Source organism: Camellia sinensis, chromosome 9 (genome assembly GCF_055761805.1).
Source record: "Camellia sinensis isolate YWXY chromosome 9, ASM5576180v1, whole genome shotgun sequence".
NCBI classification, from domain to species: Eukaryota; Viridiplantae; Streptophyta; class Magnoliopsida; order Ericales; family Theaceae; genus Camellia; species Camellia sinensis.
This window is the reverse complement of record NC_138969.1, coordinates 185,728,019-185,746,326: the sequence shown is the minus strand read 5'-3', so window position 1 is coordinate 185,746,326 and position 18,308 is coordinate 185,728,019. Positions and strand designations below refer to the sequence as shown.

The 18,308-nt window shown below is 33.7% G+C and overlaps 1 protein-coding gene across 2 annotated transcripts; it reads right to left on the bottom strand.

Annotated features, from left to right (window-relative positions):
• Positions 1-6,200: 6,200 nt before the first annotated feature.
• LOC114294560 (CRIB domain-containing protein RIC10) lies at positions 6,201-11,736 on the bottom strand. 2 transcript variants are annotated; one of them, XM_028238675.2, is made up of 5 exons: positions 11,102-11,736; positions 10,212-10,370; positions 9,895-9,995; positions 9,654-9,756; positions 6,201-6,746 (listed from the first exon to the last, which is right to left on the bottom strand). In XM_028238675.2, exons 2-5 carry the CDS (start codon positions 10,258-10,260, stop codon positions 6,529-6,531), a joined length of 471 nt encoding a protein of 156 aa, XP_028094476.2. In that variant the 5' UTR covers positions 10,261-10,370; positions 11,102-11,736; the 3' UTR covers positions 6,201-6,528. The 2 variants fall into 2 exon arrangements, with proteins under 2 accessions (XP_028094476.2, XP_028094477.2); XM_028238676.2 differs by having other exon boundaries at positions 10,212-10,268; positions 11,102-11,609.
• Positions 11,737-18,308: the final 6,572 nt, after the last annotated feature.

The following is an 18,308-nucleotide window of genomic DNA, read 5'->3' as shown; positions in this document are numbered from 1 at the left end:
TCAAGAATTAACCATAGATTGGGCTTCTAGGTAAGCAATTGATTCTTGAATTCATGAGTTTAATGTGTAATCTTGTGTGTTCAAGGTTTGTTTGTAACCAAGAGCATGAGTTGAGTTGGTTTTGTTAGAATGAAAGCTTGACATGTGCATGCATGTAAAGAATACCTATGCAATCACAAAATCTAGCATGTAAATTGTAAATTACGAAAGATTGGAAGTGTAATCCCACATGCAAGCATGTTTTTGTTGAGTTTCATGGGAATGAGCACTAATTGCATCATTGGAAGTGAAAATGAAAGTCAAAATGGGCATGCATGTTGTTTATTAAAAATGGAAACCTTGAATGCATGAGTTTGAGTTAATTTGAGGCATGCATGTGATCAATTCGTGAAATTGAACTCCATTGTGTTGTAATTTGGTGTTAGTACCATGTTAGTACAAGCATATGTGAGATTTGAGCCATCATATGCAATAAATGTGGTTGAAATGTCGAATTTGAGCTCAAGAACACATTCTGGAAAACCCAGAAATTTGATGTCCGCTTGAGCGTGAATCTCGTGCTCCTAGTATTTTTTGCAGACCATGATGTCCGCTCGAGCGGGGAGCTATGAAGGATGGACTTCCGCTCGAGCATCCAAGTTCTACGCTCGAGCGTAAAAATGACATAACCAGTACTTTTGCAGACCTCATAGGTCCGCTCGAGCGGGGACCCTGTTTTCTGAAATTTTGTTTATGCGTTCTGTGTTTCGTTTTCCGTCCTCATTCACTTGTAAGCACTCTTAGGCATGCATTGAGCATTGTAATTGAGTTAATGAGATAAGAATGAAGCCTAAAGAGGAAAATGTGAATTTAGAATGGATCGAATTGTTTGTGACCCTTTTTTGTTCATGGAATGTGTAGGGTCGAGCTCCAGGGCGAACTAACCAACCGATCACTGTGAGTAATATCGATATTTGAAACTTGTCATTTGTCCAATTGCATATTTCCTTATAAACCTTATGAGTCGGCCAGTTTGAATTATGGACAAATATTTGATATGAATGAATGGATGGGCCGAAGGCCATTTTGACATATATGAATGGGCCAGAGGCCGTTTTGACATGAATAAATGGGCCAGAGGCCGTTTTGACATGAATAAATGGGCCAGAGGCCGTTTTGACATGAATGGATGGGCTAGAGGCCGTTTTGACATGAATGGATGGGCCAGAGGCCGTTTTGACATAAATGAGTGGGCCAGAGGCCGTTTTGACAGGAATGAAAGATAAATGGGCCAAAGGCCAATATGTTTGAAACCACAGTCACTTGACTTAAATTACGTCTATAAATGTTAAATAAAAATGTGAATCGGGCCCAAGGCCGTTTAGAGTATGTTGTTCTACATATTGTTTGTATCTTCTTATTTGATATTATTCACTGGGCTATCGCTCACGCTCATTCATATGTTTGTAGGTGAGCCAAGGGAGGTCCAGACCCAGCTCCAGTGAAGTCTATGTGGAACAACCGAGTTTTAGAGAGTCAGCCCTCACGTCTCACGAATGAGACCCATCCTCGCTCTTTTGTTGTCTTGTTTATTTTGTCATATTGGTGAGGACTTTGTGTATACCTGTATATAGTTTTGATGGGTTGACTTAGACTTATATGATCCTGTCTGTACAAAACTTTATGGTACTATTTTTCGTTGTGAGTTATTAATGTTTATATGTTTGGTTTATTTGGTGTGCCATGTAAGCACAGCTCTGTGGACAAAATTTTAAATTTTGCTTTCGTTTGGCCCCTTTACTCTGATGAGTTATGTTTGTTTTGGTTTGAGGCCGTAGGTAATCTCAGGATTACTGGCCGGTTATGTCCTTAACCCATAGGAGCGGGTTCGGGTCATGACACTCATGGTAGAATACTAAACATAGTAAGGAAAACACACACAAAGCATAAAAACTTATATATTTACTGACATCCCTCAAACAATTACAAAACAAAGTTAGTAAAATATACATAATTTTATATACAAAATTCTAATGCAATTCACTCATGAAATACAACTAAAGATTTGGCTTCTAATATATGACATGTAAATCATCTCAAGACATGAGATAGCACACAAAATCACATAATAATCGATTAAATCCACAAATTCAAATTTGGCCAAAACTTAATGCATGAAACATGGCATAGTATGGATATGATAAAAAACACAATATGATACATATTTACAAATAAAGAAAGCAAGTAAAAGAACGGGATAGAAAGAAGCGGGAGTGGGGAATTATTACATCATTTGATAATTACATATCCGAAAAAAGAAGGGGAGGAAAAATATATTACAACAAAATAAAACCTCACAAATCTCTCAAATTAAAATAAAAACAGAAACTTCATGTGCCTCGGAGACCACCTGAAGCTGTTCTGCTCAACGCTGGAAGATTGCTCTATTTTGTCCAGAAGAAATTGGCTGGCTGGCCAAAAAGTGAGCGGGGCAGCCAATTAATTAGCCGGCTAGCCAATAAATTGGCCAACCAACCAATTAAGTTTGGCAAAACTCTGCTTTGTTGCAACATCAAAAAAAGAACAAACGGAGAATATGTAGGTGGCTAAACTAACCACTACCAATTAGATTACAACAGTTTATAATATGAAATCAAAGTAAGAAAATTAATATAAGAAAGAAAGTACAAGGAAATGAAAAATATTGAAAATTCACCTTCTAAAGAAAGGATAAACTCCTTAATTTCCAAACTTCATTTTTTATCACCTTTAAGATTATGAATTATGTTCTCAATCCTCAATTCGAAAACTTGACTTGTGTTGTTTAACAATGTGTGTGGAGAGAATTGTTTAACTCTCTGATTTTCTCACTTTCAACAACAATCACTCTTCCTTTGATCAAAGCTCTAGAATTCGGCTATAATGGAATTTCTTGGACGGTTTTGATATGAAAGATGAGCTATAACAATGTATAGCTACAAAATGGAAGTTTTGGCCAACTCTTTAATTCAAGCAAGAATTCTCTTTTTCTCTCTATCTTTTCTCTTTTAATCAATCCCCATTTTTCTTCTTAACAATCTGATGATCTTTGTATAGGCAATGGTGGAAGGTTAAGTCAAGAAAAAGGTGGTAGACAAGGATAAAGCACTTGAACCTTGCTTTAACTACTTCTTTTTTGAAGAGGCAAGTGCTTTTGACAATGGAGGCGAAGTGGATACGCATCTCGTGCATGAATGTATTAGAAATATCTAAGGTGGCACGTCTCACACACATTAAACAAGAATTTTACTAAAATTGCCCTATTCCTAGACAAATTAATTGGCCAGCCAACCAAAATATTGGCCTTGGCCTGACTATTTTGCACGAAACAAGAATATGCTCACAGCCGTTAATGTTGAAAGATGATTCTTAGTTTAAGTTTGATTTTTCAATTTGTTTGGTGCACTTTACAATATATATATATATATATATATATATATATTTGAATAAATTACAAATATACTTCTTGAGATTTTTAATCTCATAATAAATCGTTCATTTTATTAATAAATCATCAATTAATTAACAATTTTTAATGATATTAAAAATATGTTTCAATTAATAATTTACGTAATTTTATTATTGCATAGGAGAATAATTGCAAATTTTATTTTTTTAGTTAATTCTGTTAAATAAAAATTCTAACAAGGAAGTATTTATAATTTTTCAAACTACAGAAAGCAATCCGTATTTTAAGCAAACCTCAGGAGGATACTTGTAATTTATCCTATACTTTTTATGAGTTTGTACTAGAGTATTTGTTGCAACTTCTAAGAGAAAATAGCTAAAATAATTTTAAAAAAAATTAATTATTGAAAAGTTAAGATAAGTGATTTTTGTTTTTACTTAATGATTTTTAATTTTTAATTTGTTAAAAATTGCATCAAACAGATTATGTTTTTCTATTGTGAATGAACAATAGCGATTGACCATCCTATGGTATTTATATTCATATCCAAAACAATTGAAAATTAGCTTAATTTTCCATCAACACAAGCAAAGAATCCAACTTCCTATGTTTTCATTACTTTGTGGTAAATAAAAAAATAAAATAAAATAAAGAAGAAGAATAGCATCTCCAATGACAAATGTTATAATAGTATTGACATTACTATAATTTGGCAATGAATAGTAGTAAATTGTCAAATTATAGCGATGATCTCCAATGGTCACTTGTCATTATGGCAAATCTCAACCAACTTTCTCTCTAATTTTATAGGTGATATTTGGATATAGGCTTTTGAGTAATTTTTTATTGTTTATTTTTTGTCTTCTATGAACTTTTAAAAACTTAAAAATAAAAAATAAATAAATATATACATTTTACTCGACTAGACAAATATAAAAAGTTAAAAAATCAAAATTTTAAATAAATTAACATTAAAAAAACCCCACAAATATAAAAAAAAATAAAAATAAATTAAAAGATTAAAATTACATTTACAAAAAAATATATTAAAATAAATTGATATTAAAAAATAAACAACAATGGAGAGCCTTTTTTTTCAAACAATAATCCTAATCACTCTGTTTGTTCCAGTTTTGAGAATTTACTTTTTAAAATATTTTACTTTTTCGCTTTCCATATTTTTTTTTATTTATTTTTTTAAATATTTTAAGCAATCTTTTTATTTTTTAGACACACCTAACATAAACACACTTACGCTGTATTTGATTTGGGAATTTGAGAAGAGATTTGGAAAAGAAAAAGAAAAAAAATGTAAAATTATGTGAAATATAGATATATTTTATTCAAATTTCACTTATCTTTTCTATTTCTCTTTCTAAATCCATTTTCAAATCCTCTAATCAAACACATCATTAGAAAGTATAATATTTGTAATAAAAAAAAATCTTTAAAAAATCACTAAATATAAAAAATATAAAAATTTAGTACATTTTTCGTATTTTTGTATATTTATTAATTTTTTAAAATAATTTTTCACAAATAATTTACTATTTAGATAAGTCTAAGTAAAAAGTAAAAAAAATTATTTAAAATTTAAAAAATATTCAATAAAGACAAAAAAAAATACAAAAAATAAAAAATTTAATTTTCAAAAACTAAATTTCAAAAACTGAAATGAAACACAGTTTGGCAAGGGCTCATTGGGCTTTTTTGGCTCAATGTGCCATAAAAGACAGAATGGGCTCATGAGCCACAGCAGACAAAACATCTCATCTAACCTCATAATCATTACACTCTTTTCTCACAAAAAAAATTAAAAAAGTCAAAAAATCAAAAGTCCTTCTCAAACTAAGTTTTTGAGCCCAGGCTCATATAGTCAAAAAAATTAAAAAGTCAAAAAGTCAACCCACTTCCTAAACGGAGGCTAATCTTTTTCATTCTCTCACTCTCTCAATCTAGAACCTTCTCACTAACCCACTTCACTCTCTTTTTTTGAAGAACAAAGCAATCTCTCTCTCTCTCTCTCTCTCTCTCCATTGTTCTCCTTTGTCTCTTTTCCGGAATCCACCACCACCACCAGATTGAGTAGGAGAACCCCATATTTCTTTCTTTTTCTCTTCACCTCAATCTCTCATAGTCGACATCTCACCCCCTCCCTCTTTCTCTCCATCTTTTTCATCTCTTCAGTGAATATCAGTCGACGAGATCAAAGATCACAAACCCCTCTTCGCATATCACAAAGAAGATGAAAACAAAGATCACAGATCAGGGAGACATTTCGCAGATTGCAAATCAGGAAGCCTTATTCGCAGCCCTCTTCGCAGATCGCATATCACAAACCCAAACTTTTAAGCATATTGAAATCCGGGTTGTTTTTTTTTTTTTAAAAAAAAAAAAAAAATTGCTTTAGATTTTGGGATCTTTGCTTAAGATTGCTTGACTTTTCTTGAAATTGTTGTTGTTTGACTGAGATTTGGTGAATTTTGTTAACTCCCCAAAAAAAAAATGCCAAATATGTATAAACAAACTGGTGGATTCTATTTATATATATAAAAAAAAAAAATTGCTGAATTTTGTTTTTTTAAAAAAATTATCTGTTTTGGGGAGTTTTTTTCCATGAATGGATGAGAAATGAAGAGAGTAAAGGAGGGAAGGAAGGAAAGCAGTTAGTTTTGAGTGAGCTGACAGATTTGACATCTGCCAAAATTTGTGCTAAATTTGACAATATTTGGCAAAAGCCAAATTTAACCGCTGCTATAGCATGGAGAATCCATTTTGGACCAAACTGCCATACTTTGGCAATAATAGGTGTTTTAATAATCCATTGGCACCCTCTTGATGCTTGAACGTTTGTTACATCTTTTTGTCTCATCTCTCTTAGTCCGCCACCTAATTTCTGATATTTATTATCTGTGTTTATGTTAATCTCACAGAAGCAATGCACACTTCTAAATATTCACAAAATAGATTTCCTTCCAATCCGTTGTGTTTTTTTTGAAGCTACTGCATGTAAAGGGGGACTTCACAATCGCCGAGATAATACGATCATTGAAACACGGTCATTGAAACGTCTTTCATTTCTTGGCTCCAAGTCTATAATTTTACACCACTTCTATTTTTTTTGGTATGGCATTGTTTTCAACAAACTTGGACTTTGATTTTGCTGCTCGGGATGATCTTGAGGAGGATGAGGACGACTTCGGGGAGGAAGTTGATTTGATTTTCTTCCTCTTCTGTTTGTTTGGAATGTTGTGAAGGTCTATGGGTGGTATGTCTTTGAACATGTCAGGTATTGCTTGCCGGTCCATGGATTCAAAGTCTGTTACAAAAAATAATATAAAAAATAGAACATGAAAAGTGCTAATTAAGTTATATCCAAAGAGAACTATAGATTTGACTGACTGAATAACAAAAACTAACACAATTTCAGTCTGCCATTTTCATTATTTAACAGATGGCAGATAATCATGCATTCGAGTTTTAATTAGTCAGTATTTTTGAATAATTAAGAAATGTTTTAACGGTGATTGTTGATGAAGATGAATATAATACTCAAGACATAGTGAAAAATTATCATTTCTTGAAGAGTAACCAAGATTTTAAACGAGTGACTCTTCCTCTTCATTGTGAACCACTTTTGGGTGAGCATGTTGTCGCTGCCTTGGTTGTTTCCAAGCTATCCGTGTGGTACTTAGACAATCTCAAGTCTTATTTGATGATACTAAGTCAGCCTAACTCACAAACTTATAGGAAAGAAAAGTTAGAAGAACACAAGAAAGTTTGAGAGAATACCTTGTATTTACTTGAGAGAAAACTTCACAATTCTTGGATGGATTGGAGCAAATGAGCTCCTCTCTTATGTATAGGCCCCCTAGGAGCTTTCTAGAATTCTCAAGAAGACATCATGTAGAAGTTTCCTATGGAAGTCTTTTTTACAAGCTACAAGAATGTTGTAAAATGCCTTCTAGAATTATCTATACAAATATCTAATTATATGTACAAGTGTATAGGTTCTTGAATTTGCTAGGTCCTTTTAGAATTCTTCATAGTCTTCATACGTGATAGGGTTTCTAGGGAGTTCTAAATTCTTCCGTTAACGTCACTCCCTTGCATGCTCCCTTCTAAATATTTTGGAGAATTTTGTAAGGATGTGACAATGCACTAGCATTGGCTTAACTGTGCCTAAACCAACAGCATGAGAAGCTATGGCTGACCAAAGTTTTACTAATCAAGTTTAATGGTTTGCTTAATTATGTAACCTTCAAAATCTAAACATTCTCTCAAATCCCTGTATTTTACTTTATTTTCCCCCTAATTTTAACATAATGTCAAGTGTTATTGGCATTATAACATGAGTATCCTAGTACAACATCAAGTCTATCAATCAAACAAATTTTGGATTGGATTCCAATTCAATAAGCATTGCCTCGTGACAAAAGGGCCAATCTTGAGGAAGAGATGATGGTTACAAGCATGGAAAAAGTTTTAAAAGACGAATTAAACTAACGAAACTTATAGTTTGAGACTTATGTCACTTTGATTTTTGATCTTTTAATTGTCATACATTTGATTTTGAACCTTGAATCTCATTCTAAATAATGACAATTGAACATACTATTACTCCATTTTAAAGGTAAAATCGTCAATTTAATAAAATATAAACTACTTTGACAAAATTAAATGTCAAAAATTATTTCTACCTACCAAAGATAAAATATATAAAAATGATAATTTTTTACTTTTTTATTTTTTTTATTTTTCACAAAATTAATTTTTAGTATGTGTTTGGGTGATGATCATGTAATAGGTGGTTATTTTTGTTAATTTTTTGGATGGTTATCATATAATAGATGGTTGTATTTGTTATTAACAGATATTTTTATATGGTTATTATGTAATAGATGGTTATTAAATTTTTAATGTGTAATCGATATTAATATATGAAATATTTTTAATTTTAGATTTTTTTTTTGATTTAATAAATTGGTTTAATAATAACATCAAAGTTGTCGCTATATTTGACTTTTGAAATAGTAAAAACTAATTCAATGAAAATAAATATCAAAAAAAAATTATTAACAGAATTTTATAACCAATAAAGCTCCAACATTATTCATTAATAAAAATGTCATTACATTTCAAACAACATATAAGCAATGATGGATCGGGGGGGGGGGGGGGTAGGGGGCGGGCCACACCCTCAAAAATTTGAAAAATATCATATATTATATTAGAAATTTTAAAATTATAGGAGTTCGTACCCTCAATTTTTTTGTGGATAATTTCAAAATTATATAGAGTAGTTCCACTAATTTTTTAAACTATAGAATAGCCCTCCCAAAGGCATAATCCTGGATCCGTCCCTATATATAAGTTAACTAACACAAAATAAGTTGTATGATAATTTTGCCCTTGAAATGGACTATTTGTAAAAAAAAAAAAAAAAAATCTTTGATTGTCCTTATTTGGAACAAGATTTAAAATTCATGATTAAATGTGTTACAATTGAAAAGTCAAGAATCAAAATGATACAAATCTCAAACTACATAGACTATTGATATAATCCGCCAAAAAAATATAATACAAGTACGATCAGGGTAGGTTACATTCATAAAAGAAAATATTTTAAATTTGTAGTTGTGAAACAATTAGTAATGAAATGCAAAAGTAATTAAGGGTATGAGAGAGAGACAGAAACTCAATTGATAGAGAGAGATACAATGCTCAATTTTTAAAAATTAAAAACGTTTTCTCAAATTTGTAATATTTCCAAAAATACTCTTATTGGAATACAAATTTACATAAAAATTAAAAATTTATGTTTGTGCTTGGACCTATCCACTACCCTGTCCAATACCCAACATTAAATATTTTTTTGAAATTACCTAATACTTATTTTGCATACTAAATACGTGTGCAATCATACCACTACTCGGATCCATGATAGCATAATTTTTGAAGTACTAATACTTGATAGATAACGACAAATCTATCGTATTTCTCTCGACCTTTCAACCCGTGAACAAAAAAAGGCCTGTCAGATTAGGAACATGACACATGATATCCACAGTAGACTCACTGTTCTCACTTGAAGTCTCAATAATGTTCCTATGTCTTTCCTCTCATAGTACATTCACTCATTCTTTGTTGTTGGAAGATTGAAAGATACGAATCAAAGAAAAACACACACACACACATAAAAAAAAGAGATGCGAAACAAACAAACCTTGAGATGACCATGTCGATATTCCAGAGGTTGAACCTTTTGTTTCAGCAATGTTACTAATAGACGTTGCAGCAAAATCCGATGATGTCTTGAATTCATTCATCTAAAATTTCAACCCAATTCAACATAAAAAACATTACCATATATTACCCCAAAAAATAAAAATAAAAATAAAATAAACAAGTAAAAAATAAAAATTGAAGAAGATATACTAAGAGAGACATCAGTTTGGAAAACATACCCAGCTAGGTGCACTACCAGATGAAGGGCCATCCCACCCAATATGTGCCACGTGTTTAACATCTGTTGGGTACCCAATTTCTATTTCACGCTCCTTAACAACTACAAACCAAAAAACAAAAAATAAAAATTCACCTTAGTCACAATAGAAATTGTCATATGAGTTCAAAATATCTCTGGTTTGTGTATCAGATTAATATTATTTTGTGATTTGGTTATTATTACCCATCATAGCATAGGAAATTGAACCCAAATTATATAAGTGCATACACACAAATATGAGAGAGAGAGAGAGAGAGAGAGAGAGAGAGAGATTACCAAAGATTTGGGAGATGTACTTGAAACCCTTATAGATTTTGGTTGCCATGGTGAAAACTGCAACCACAATCCAAGAATTAGCCCTATTCCAAAATATGACACAGCAGAGGAGGAAAACCACAACAGAAATGTGAAGATGAGGTGGTTCCTTTCCTTAACCTGTGAAAAAGCAAACATACAGAGAAATATGATCCGAGAATGTATAACCTTTTTCCATCAAAAGTAAAGAACAAAAGCAAGAAAAATAAAAAGGGTCATGTTGTGATGTGCTTTGGGAACGGTTTGCTGTGAAATGGGATTGGTATCTAACCATGGAATATAAAGGACATATAATCATATCAACCAAACTAAGCTTTATGTTCTAATTAAGTGGAATGGATTACATAAATTTTTTCTTTTTTTGCCATTCTATTATGTAAATTTTGTTTTGTCATTACAACGTATAAAAGTTTTAGTGAACAAATTTTTTAGTTTTTAAAAGTAAAATTTTTGTTATAAAAAATATTTAGGGACCAATTCTATCATCATGAAGATAGTCCTTAAAAAGTTATCCCGAAAAGTCAAAAATAAGACTTTTAGTGATAAAATTTTGAAAATGTCACTAATAAATAGACTTTTATGAACAAAATAATTTGATATCAATATGATTTTTTTTTAAGACAAAAAATTTTGTCCCAAAAAGATAATAATTCATCACTAATTCGTTGCTAAAAATATAATAGCAACACTTTTCGTAACAAAAATTTTAGATCCTAAAAAATAATTTTATCTCTAAATTTTAGCCTCTAAAACTTTAATTTTTTTTGTAGTGTGTCAAGGACTATATGCAGGCGTTCAAAGATCCATAACCCATAAATGAAAGAATAAGCAAAATGTGGAGGAAACATAACCTTTTTAGATAGAGGTTGCGGTGGTATAATTAGGAGAAGCAAATTCTCCTCCTCTTCCTCCAACTAATTTATGCATTTCACTATTCCCCATATTTTTTTCTTCAACTATTGTTGATGTACATAATTCTCTATATGTGAAAGATTCATAAAAAGCTTAATTGGGAATGAGAAAGAAAATGTGGGAAAGAACAAGAAAAGGAGAAAGAAAATGGTGGTAACTTGGAGATTTAGAAAGTTACAAAGAAAATGTGGGAAAGAAAGATAGAACGAGAAAGAAAATGGTGGGTGCTTGGAGATTGGAGATGGTGGTGGTGATGATAGGATAAATGATGTGATTTGATGTATTGATTTGGTGATAGATGCAGAGAGAAGAGGAGGAGAGAGAAAATGGAAAAGAAAAGGAGGAAGAAGGTGGAGAGGAAGGTAGAAGAGAAAAATGGAAAAGAAAAGGAAGAAGAAGGTGGAGAGGAAGGTAGAAGACAAAATATGTACAACCACCAAAAACTCCCAAAATTAAAAGTGAGAGAGGAGGTTTTGAAGGAGGAGAGGGACATTGATTGGAGACAAATTATAATAATAAATTTTATATGATATAGGAGTTAATGGGTGGTTGGTGGATTGGCATTATGGGGTGCAAATCCGTGCAATGGGACTCAGCACATGTTTTGTAGTAGGTTGAAGTTGATAATCAAAAAATTAAATGTACTTTTATCTTAATTTTTAGATAGTTAATTTTTTATTATTTAAATTATTTTTATTTAATAAATTATAAAGAGAAATTGTGTTAAACAATATGACACACTCTAAAATATATATATATATATATATAAATAATTCATATAAATTACACTAAACCACCTTAAATATTTAGACTTTTCATAACATTTGGCTCAATAATAAAAGTTATGTATTCCTTGTTTTTGCAATTAAGAGATTATGTATTTATGTTTCAAAAAATGTAAATGATAGTATGAACAAATCATGAAATAACATTGGTGGAACATATATTCACATAGGGCTAGATTTATATTTAGTTGGCCAACTGAATGGTATTGTTAGGCCTTTATGGATTCACCACGACGATTTGAACAATTCAAATTGTAAGGACCTCTAGGAAGATCATCCATAAAAAAAAATATTAAAATTATCACATAACCGTAGACGTATAACCAAATTACATTTATATTCAATATAATAAATAGTGTATTATCAAAATTACATTGTAGAGCTGTTATCCAATTAATTTAATTTTTATAATTAATAACTTTTTAAAAAAATCATACAATCTAAACTATTTAAATTATTAAGACATATCTAATGATAGGTCAAGGAAAACCCAACAATAGTTTCAATTGGGTAGGCCAACTAATGACAAGCCTCACTCATTCATATATCATCAAGAAATCATGTCATAATTTGGTAAACTTAGTTATCTCAGTTCACACACTTAATAAAATATTATTTTAATAACAGTTATACCCTAAACTAAAATGACCATAATGGATATCCACCAATACCCATTATATTATATCAAAATATTTTCTGTACACATTTTTTAAAAATAAAAAAGATCTCAATTTACATATTTTGAGTATAAATAAAATAAATAAATAAACCCTAGTTTCTTTATTATTTGTCACTTCTTTCATTGTTTCACTTGCTTACAATACACTTTATACTCTTTTATTACTTGTAAAATAATACTCTCATAACAACTCTAATATTGTTTTATTTTTCTTTATTGTTGTGGTTTTAATGTGTTTTTTATTTTTTGATGTCCATCCGTTCGTTGTACTTTTAATATCATGTATAACAACATATTTATACAAGATTGTGAGTTATTTCATTGGCAGGTCCAATCAATTCATAGCCTGATCCCATATTTATGCAAGAAGTTGTGATTGAGGATTAATATAAACCTTTATCAAATAATACCAGACCCTATTGAGATTGTCCAATTCCGAGAGGAAATAATCATTTCCTTATCACTTATCACTTTCATAATACCAGGAAAAGCACGTCTTCCCTTCAAAGCCTCCCAGTAGACACTATCGTGTAAGTCGTAATTCATCTGTTACACCATTAGAAACTCAAAATCAAATAAAAATATGCCTAGTGATAACTAAAGCAGTAATGAAAGGGTTAATTTTTTTGTGTAGTAGTTTTTTTTCCCGCGATTAATTTGGAGAACCAGTGCTGAAATGTTATATTTTATTTGGAACTACAATGTTGAACAAATCAATATATTTCGGAACTACAGTGTCAAACAAATCAATCTATTTTGGAAACTAAGTGTTGAATTAAATCACAATTCTTCAAGGAAAAAACAAGGGTTTGTTCTAATTTGTCAATGCACACGATAGAGAAAACAAAATAGCACCAAATGCGATAACGAAATCAAAACAAAGTAATAGTTACCTTCAACAGATTTCGGAACTAGAGTGTCGAATGGACGATGAGGGTCTTCAATGGAATTAGTGTCAATGAAAATTCTTCAATAGAGGGTCTCCGGTCTACAGTTTCTTCAATGGAGTTTCCTTCACTGTGAACCGAATAGGGCAAACTGTTGTTCTTCAATTTTGAATAGGTGTGTGAAAAGAAAGTTGATGTAGTATATGTACAAGGTATGAGTTGAGAGTATGATTGGAATAATTAGTGTGTGGAATAAGAACAAAAATTAATAATTAAATTACTAAATGTGTGCATTGAAAAAATATGTGCACTGAAATAATTAGGTGTGTAGAAATAAAAATTTTATCATAATTTGTGATCTAATGTTGCTTTGTTGTTGAACGAGTAAATCGCAGGTTCTCGGGTTGTTTTCAATTCCTAGCTTTAGGGTGTCTTAAACTCGCAAAAGCTCCTTAAAGTTAATGTTAGGGGCAAAATCTCTTTCACTTTCTCACGAAAAGTTATTGGGTGATCTAAGATTTTCACCTCATTTTTTTATCTGAGTAAACTAATTACTATAATTTGATTAAATCAGTAAAAATAACACTTGAGATTATCATTCTATATTTTTTTGATAAAATGATACCTACTTTTTTTTATTGGGTGAATTGCATTTTTTATCCCTTTAGTTTGACTCAAATTTCACTTTAATTCTTATAGTTTTAATTTGAACAATTTAATCCTTACACTTTAAGTTTAGTTTCAATTTGATCATTCTGTCTAAATTAGAGATTAAAATTAACAAATTTTGAACACTTGTCAATTTTCTAAGGTTTCTATTTAGTTCTTTTTGTCTAAATTGGAGGTCAAAATTAATAATTTTATGATATTTGTCAATTTTCGAAGGTGTACACATAGATAAAATTAACGAAAATTTAAACGAAAGAATCAAATTGAAACTAGATAGAAGATCAAATTATTCAAATTGAAACCATAGAAACTAAAGTGGAATGTAAGTCACACTATAGGAGTAAAAAGTATAACTAATTTTTTTTATTTGTTTGATCATAATTATCATTGTTAGGTTTTATTCTTGGCAACCCCGTTTGACAAAACTCCTTTCAGTTGTATTTATTTTCGCACATTTATTTCAGTGAGACTATGAGTGTTTAGATGCGAATCCAACCTGAATTGTGCCTTTCAGAGAAGTTTGTGATGCTAGTGCTTTCAAGATTGCCACTTCGCTGATTATGACGGGGATCGAGCTGCCCGGTCAGCTCGCGGGGGTCCAGGGGGCAGCGCCCCTTGGCTGGTCCGGGGCAGCGCCACGGCGGGGTCGAGGGGCAGTGCCCCCGAAGCAAAATGCAAAAATGCATTCCAAGTTGCCTGTCCGCTTGAGCGGACATTACCCCGCTCGAGCGGAGAATCCCTGGTTCCAGCAGTTTGTCAAGTCTGTAAAAATACTGGAAGGTGTGATTTCACGCTCGAGCGGATTCTCTAGCGCTCGAGCGGACCTCTGTTATATCACCTGCATATTTTGCTGAAGACGCTCGAGCGGGCTGTTAGGCGCTCGAGCGAAGATCGCGGGACAGATTCTATAAATTCGCGTGTTGGGTCAGATTTTAGGATAACTGCTCCAGATCTTCTTTTTGGTTTCTAGGGTTTATATCTGGGGATACTTTGTGAGTTTTCTTTGATATTTTTATTGAGTATTCAACTCATATTTTAAAGAGAGTACATCAAAGGTTGTGTTTTGTTCTACAAAAGAGAGAGTTGTTCTTCGGTGGATTCTGAAGAATTCGAGCCTGAAGCTTTGGTGGATTCCGGGGTGGCTCATCGTAAAGACAATTCCGAGATGAAGACGGGTTGGAAGAGGCACATAGAGGTTGGTTCAATTAGGCGCGGATTCGCTAGGTAATTGAGAGTATACCTGTATAATTCCTTTAAATCTTCTTAGTGGATTGTTTTGTGGCTGTTGCCCGTAGTTTTTTTATCACAGTTGGAGGTATCCAATTGTGATTTTTTCTACGTAAAATCGTTGTATCTCTTTGTCTTGATTGTTTGATTGGGATTGTTATATTCTGCTTAAAATTGATACATAATCACAAATCAACATCTAGGGGATTTCTAGATTTTTCAATCATGATAAAAAAAAAATTAATATAATGGTCCTAGATCAGAAAAAAGGAAAAATTATTAGTTGATCTTGGAGCACCACGTGACCATATCCTACACCAATCACAATTCACCAGGTTCTCTCATATTTTTCAATTACCCAACACAAATTTGTGAATCTCACCCCTTTCATTAATTACAATATTATTAAAACACCACAGGCCAATATTCCAAGACCAATCAATAACTTCTCATAAAAAAAAGACACATCTCTCACAAAAAATGAGTAGGCATGATTAATATGATTTTGCAATGATGGTTGCATAAAAATCATCTCCTTTTTTTTTTTGATTCAAAAAAAAAAAAAAGTTTAGGAGGAGGGGAGGTTACCCCATTTCAGGGCCAGGGAAAGCGTTACGCAATATTGCCCACCAACAAAGGACTGCCGGCAGCGGGACTCGAACCTAAGCCAAATGGGCGAAGAGAACAAGCCTTACCAACTGAACCCAGATTACAAATATTAATGTGTGCCCGGATTCATTCTTAACCCAGATTACATTTAATTTTTTTGTATACATTGTCCTTTACACTTTCTTTGCGCATTACATTTTTTTTTTTTTTAAATACATTTTTCTTTACACTTTCTTTGTATGTGCACTTAACATATTGGATTACATATAAATCTGTAAGAGGAGCTAATTTAAGCCCACTAAATTATTTAGGCCCAATAGCCCAAGATTAGTGGGTCCGAATTTATCGCAAGTCCAAGAATCGGTGGGCCCAGATTTATCGCCATCAAACGGATTGAATCGCTCTAAGCCTCGAAAGGGTTCGGATCCACGAACCTAGAGACTTACTCAGGCCCGGACTCGAAAGGGTATTAGGCAAGCCTAGAGATCCGAGGCACTCGGACTCGAAAGGATTCGGATCCACGAATCTAGAGATCCGAAACACCTGGCTTCGAACGGATTCAAACGCAATCTAGAAGTCGCTCCGTTAATGAGTCCCAGAACACTTGCGGGCTCGGAGCTTTCCGGGATCTACGCACCAGAACCATGGGCGTAATGGAGTTCGAACAAAGGACCCGATCCCGAGGACGGTGAGTGGAGATAAATTCACTCTTCGGTTAAACTAGCCTATACCCGGGTCGAGGTGGCACGACCCCGGGGGGTCCATGAGACTCGGCAATATTTTGTGGCAGGACGTCCTCTGGGACTACCCCTGACCCTTTGGGATGATTGGGGATCATTGGTTAGGTGTGGCTAAGAAGAAGGGTTCGCCGAGGGATTGATCACCTCTTCGGGGTTTTCTCATCCTCGGAGAAGTCACCTCCTCGGAGAGGTCACCTCCTCGGAGAGATCACCTCCTCGGAGAGGTCACCTCCTCGGACAAGGTGGTTAGAGAAAATATCCCCCATGTGCCTTGCACATGGGCTCCATCCTACATCATGAGGTGCCTATAAATAGCACCCACCCATAGCTTTACAAGGGATGGATTTTGGAGATTTTTAACTCTTGGGAAAGAACTAATTTCCCTTCTCCATTATCAACCTTGAGAGTGAAAGTGGGAGATCAATGGGAGAGCCTTGCCATTATTCTATTCTCTAGCCATTTTGCCTTCTTCTTCACCCAATCTCTTATCTCCATCATCTCCTTTGTTGTTGTGTTCCTAAGTTGAGATTATTGAAGAATCTAAGCCTCTCATCATATTCTAGAGAATTCGAAGTTGTTCTTCAAGGATCTTCGAAGATCTTCGAATTTTCCAACTCTTTTCTTGAACCCTCTCCTACATTTTGGCGACTCCGCTGGGGAGGCGGATTGGTTAATGGTTTCAACGAGATCTGGAATCCACACAACTCCAACAAGGATGGTGGGAGAAGATGAAGTTCACCAACAAGGATCCTCTAATGGTGGTGACGACAGGACCATGGCTCCAGATCAACCACTTTTACTTGAAGCCATTCAAGGACTTCAAAATACTCAGCAAGAGATTCTTACCACTCTTCAGAATCTCACTCACACCATGTTGGTGATGAGTTCTAACTTTGCACCGGCGCCAAACGGAAATCAAACTGGTGGTGGAGTTATTCCCGCCGGAGCGCAAAATCAAATCCAAGGAGAAGTAGGCCCCAATCAGCCTATGGCTCATGGCAACACGGCCACAGTAACACATGCTCAAACCACAGTAGGCGGCAGCAGTTTGCCCATGCCCGGGCTCCATGGCGTGCCGAGCCAAGATCCAATGGTGACTAGGGGAGTTTCTGGTGTAATGAACGGCACTCCAACGACTGTTGGTGTCCAGGAAAACATAAGGAGCATGATGGCGCAAAAGGGAGCTATGCCCGTACCTAATCTTGTTACGCCACCAGTGAATGTTACCCAAGCACCAAGCGGGCCTCCTTTGGTGCCAACAACAAATCTGCAAGCACAACCCGGTATAGCGGCGCCGTGCGGTGGACTATATGGGCCTCAATTCAATATCCCATCACCAACTGGCTTGTCTATAGGTGCTGATGGCCAGTATCGTCAAATGTCCTCACCAATGATGAATTCGCAGCACCAAAATGGCCAAGACGCCCCTAGCTCAGTCTTCGGGTACATAAGCCAAGTCCCGGGAATACCACCATCAAACTCTCTCCCTCAACAGTTTCTCACTCTCGCCGATGTGCAGGCCATGTTCGATCTCGAACGGGGCAAGAGGA